Raw genomic sequence first — 3507 nt, forward strand, 5'->3', positions numbered from 1 at the left:
GAATGAACATACAGGAACACATAGCAGGTGAAGAGCAGGGAGGGGGAGGGATGGATGGGAGAGGGGTCTAAAGGTCGGAGCAGGGAAAGAAGGGAAGGGGGGGGGGGGGGAAGACCGGTTTTCCTGCTTCTGGTTCTCTTTGGGTCAGCCTAGTTATTAGGATGAGTGCGATATGTAATTACAGTTCAGCACGGGGGGTTATTAAATCTACTGTGCCGAGGGAAGAAAACAACTAAAATAGACGAGACGTTAGAATTATATTTGATATATCTAAATATATAAATAAATATGAATATATTCAAGTTTTTATCAGATCTGAGGTTTATTGTAGCGACACGAACTTTGACCTAAAAAGGTTAATTCAAAACTAATGAACTTAAGTCGAGCATTTGTTTTATTTTCTTTATTTCAGTAAAACGTTTGTAAGTCGAAATAGCTTTCCGGCGTTTTCAAATTTTTTTTTTTTTTTTTAACGTTTTATGATGAAAAATTTTACAGATTTTAGTAATTTATTTTTAAGCCAAAATGTTGAATCAGCATTGATTTTTTTGAGCTAGTGCAATCCAAAAAGAAAATTAGCATTAAAAAAAAGAGCCTTCGTATGCTGTACAAACCTTGCCCGGTCGACAAAAAATATGAAGCCTAGAAAGATAGAGAATATAATTTTAAATAACTGAGATATAGACCCTTCCAATGCCAAATTAATTTTAAAGACTCGAAGCTAAATTGCTCCCTCAATACCCACTATCCCTATAGAAAAGTTTTTTGGGATATACATTTGTTTCGGAGGAGAATCGTTTCTAAAATTTAAAATATCGCTAAAAATGATCAAAATTTCATCATTTATTTGACCATGTTCTTAAAGTTTTTAAATCTCAAATCAAAGTTATTTATAACAGTAAAAGATGAGAACAGAGTGCCCGGAACAGAGTGCTTGGAACTCCGTAACAAGTCTTGAGAATTGTTATTTCTTTATTTTACGTTTTTGTTTTGTAAATTGGTATATGAGGAAAACACGGTAGAATAAAATAATTTCGTTCACCTTTGATTGGTAAAATGAGAGTTGAGGCTTGTGTTCAGTTCAGATTTATTTTTAAGAAAGGAATTGAGCCTTTGCCACTGACTCAGATTTCTAATTTCAACTTCTTTACAACACAGTGTAAACTATTGTTATTTATAACAATAGTTATCTTGATCTTAAACAATTGATAATTGAAGGTCTTATGTTGCAAAAGTAGAGGGATTAGAAATCAGAGTTTTGGCAAAGACTCAATTCTTTCGTCGATTAAGATTATCTGGATTAATTGAGATGGATGATTGGTTAAAAGTAACTAATGCATACTTGTATACATATATCTAAGAAAAACAAGCTGGTAAAATTTGAGTGGATCAGTATTTTTTCGGATTTTAGAGTTAACTTGATCTTAAACTGAAAAGTTAAACAAGTATGTTTAATTGGATGCAAAAAAGAATGAGGGCTTACAATACTATCAAACTGGGACATTCAAATCATTGTGGAGCCAGGAAAGGAAAGAACGAAGCAAGAAATAATCCCGAGAAAATGGAAATTAAACTCGAAGATAAAGAGATACATTATATTCATCCGAGAAACTTGATTTCTCCAACAATGCAAAACTCGTCTGTTTAAATTACAAGACATATATTTACGCAACTCCAGAATATGAAATCCTTATTAGTGCTCTTTGTAAAGTCTAGATATTTTAAACTTTTAGATTGAATCAGTGGATTAATGGTTTGAATGGGATGGTTGGAGGGGGGTCAGGTTTAGAGGAGGCGGGGTGGGGGTAGGGGGAGGGGGAGGTATAAAAGCTTGTTGAGCACAGGTTGACCGATCAGTTTCTCTCAACCCTCTGCTAAAGAATGGACCTGACTAGTTATTATAACTCTGTGTTCTACCAGAGCTGCCCCTACCCTGATTATCAGGTTAACCCTACCACACACAACCTATACCCGGAGAATAATTTTTCCCAGGACTCTTCGAGACTATCTCCTTGCTCAGATTATTCAAGTTCTCCGTCTTCTCCTCCTGCGGACAGAGGAAACAGTCCTGTGTTCTCCACATTCTTTGATGAATCTTCCTTTCCACAATATTCTACAAATAACTTCCAACCTAGCGTAAAATCATTCATAACTCCGGAACTAAAACATTCATCCTTAGAAGGAGAAATGTCATTCAGTCCGTCCCAAACAACTGAAAATTCTTCCTATAGTCTAACTCCGAGGAATAATCAATCTGAACTTGAATCTAGATCTAGAAGAACTAGAGAAGGTCGATTACCAAGAATTCCGCCCCTGGCAGTTCTACAGAAGAGAAGACTTGCCGCGAATGCCCGGGAGAGGAAGAGAATGAACAAGATCAACTCTGCCTTCGAAAGATTGAAGAAGGTTCTACCAGGATTAGAGAACAAGGAACTTTCTAAGTTTGAGTCCTTGCAGCTTGCTCAAGATTATATCTTACATCTTGCTACAGTTCTACAATACAAAATAGACTAAACTTATTTAATATTAATTGTATAATATCTAGTCAATTTATATGTTATTTAATCTTGAATTTATATAAAAAAGTAATAAAACTTGAAATCAGCTTAGTTTTGTTAATATGACATTTACATTTCCGTCCAATCCCCATGGATATCCAATTCCCACCCTTCTTTTCTTAATAACAGTTTAATACATCCATCAAAATCAAATCCAATTCTTATATGATTATCCGTATCCTATAATTCCATATTCCCTTTCCCCTACCTCCTGTACCCAACTCTAATACCTGCTTCCCATTTCTACTCTGAGATATTTATATTCTCGCAATATTTTCCTAGTTTCACTCCGATATATTCCTATGTTCATTCTTCCCGTATCAGAAAATTCTCAGAGATATCGCTATTTTAAAAGGATTAGTATTATAACTCAAAAAAGGGAGAAATTGAGGAATTATAGAAGGAATAAGGGAAAAGTTGAAGGTTTGAATTTGAAACAATTTCTCAATTCTTAGCAAAAGAGAAATCAGAACTAAAAAGACATGGAGATTTTGCAACAAACTCTGACCTTTGATATTTCAAACTGTGAATTATTTTTGTTTCAAAAATCTTTGTTGGAACATCGAACTATCGGGATTAGAAAATTTGAGTTTGTGGCAAAAACTCAATATCTTTTAGGCTATTCATGTATGCTATTTGACGTATAATAAAAAAATAAAAAATGGAACAAAATATGCATCTTGTCTAAGGAATAAAGTTAACGTATTGAATTGGTCTGACTACACATTTTTATAATAATTCTAAGAATGATTTAGATTTTATTGAAAGAGAAATTATTGAATAACATTGCAAAGTTTAATCCTTACTGCGGTTTATCCGTTCATTCAAGAACAAGTATGAAATATAGATTAAAATCTTCTCATAATTTCAAATTCTTTTTCATTGGATATATATTTTATCCAGTGGCAGAAATAAGGGGATTATTGGGGTTATTTCCAAGAATCCCCCC

General features: G+C 33.8%; 1 protein-coding gene across 1 annotated transcript; it reads left to right on the plus strand.

Annotated features, from left to right (window-relative positions):
* The first annotated feature begins 1879 nt into the window (after positions 1-1879).
* Positions 1880-2599, plus strand: LOC111705881 (protein lin-32). The gene has a single exon (XM_023478579.1). It carries the CDS (start codon positions 1882-1884, stop codon positions 2512-2514), a length of 633 nt encoding a protein of 210 aa, XP_023334347.1. The 5' UTR covers positions 1880-1881; the 3' UTR covers positions 2515-2599.
* Positions 2600-3507: the final 908 nt, after the last annotated feature.

This window comes from Eurytemora carolleeae, unplaced genomic scaffold, assembly GCF_000591075.1.
Source record: "Eurytemora carolleeae unplaced genomic scaffold, Eaff_2.0 scaffold694, whole genome shotgun sequence".
NCBI classification, from domain to species: Eukaryota; Metazoa; Arthropoda; class Copepoda; order Calanoida; family Temoridae; genus Eurytemora; species Eurytemora carolleeae.

Coding starts and splice junctions, on each gene's coding strand:
- LOC111705881 (XM_023478579.1), top strand. CDS start 1,882: ATGGACCTGACTAGTTATTATAACTCTGTGTTCTACCAGAGCTGCCCC.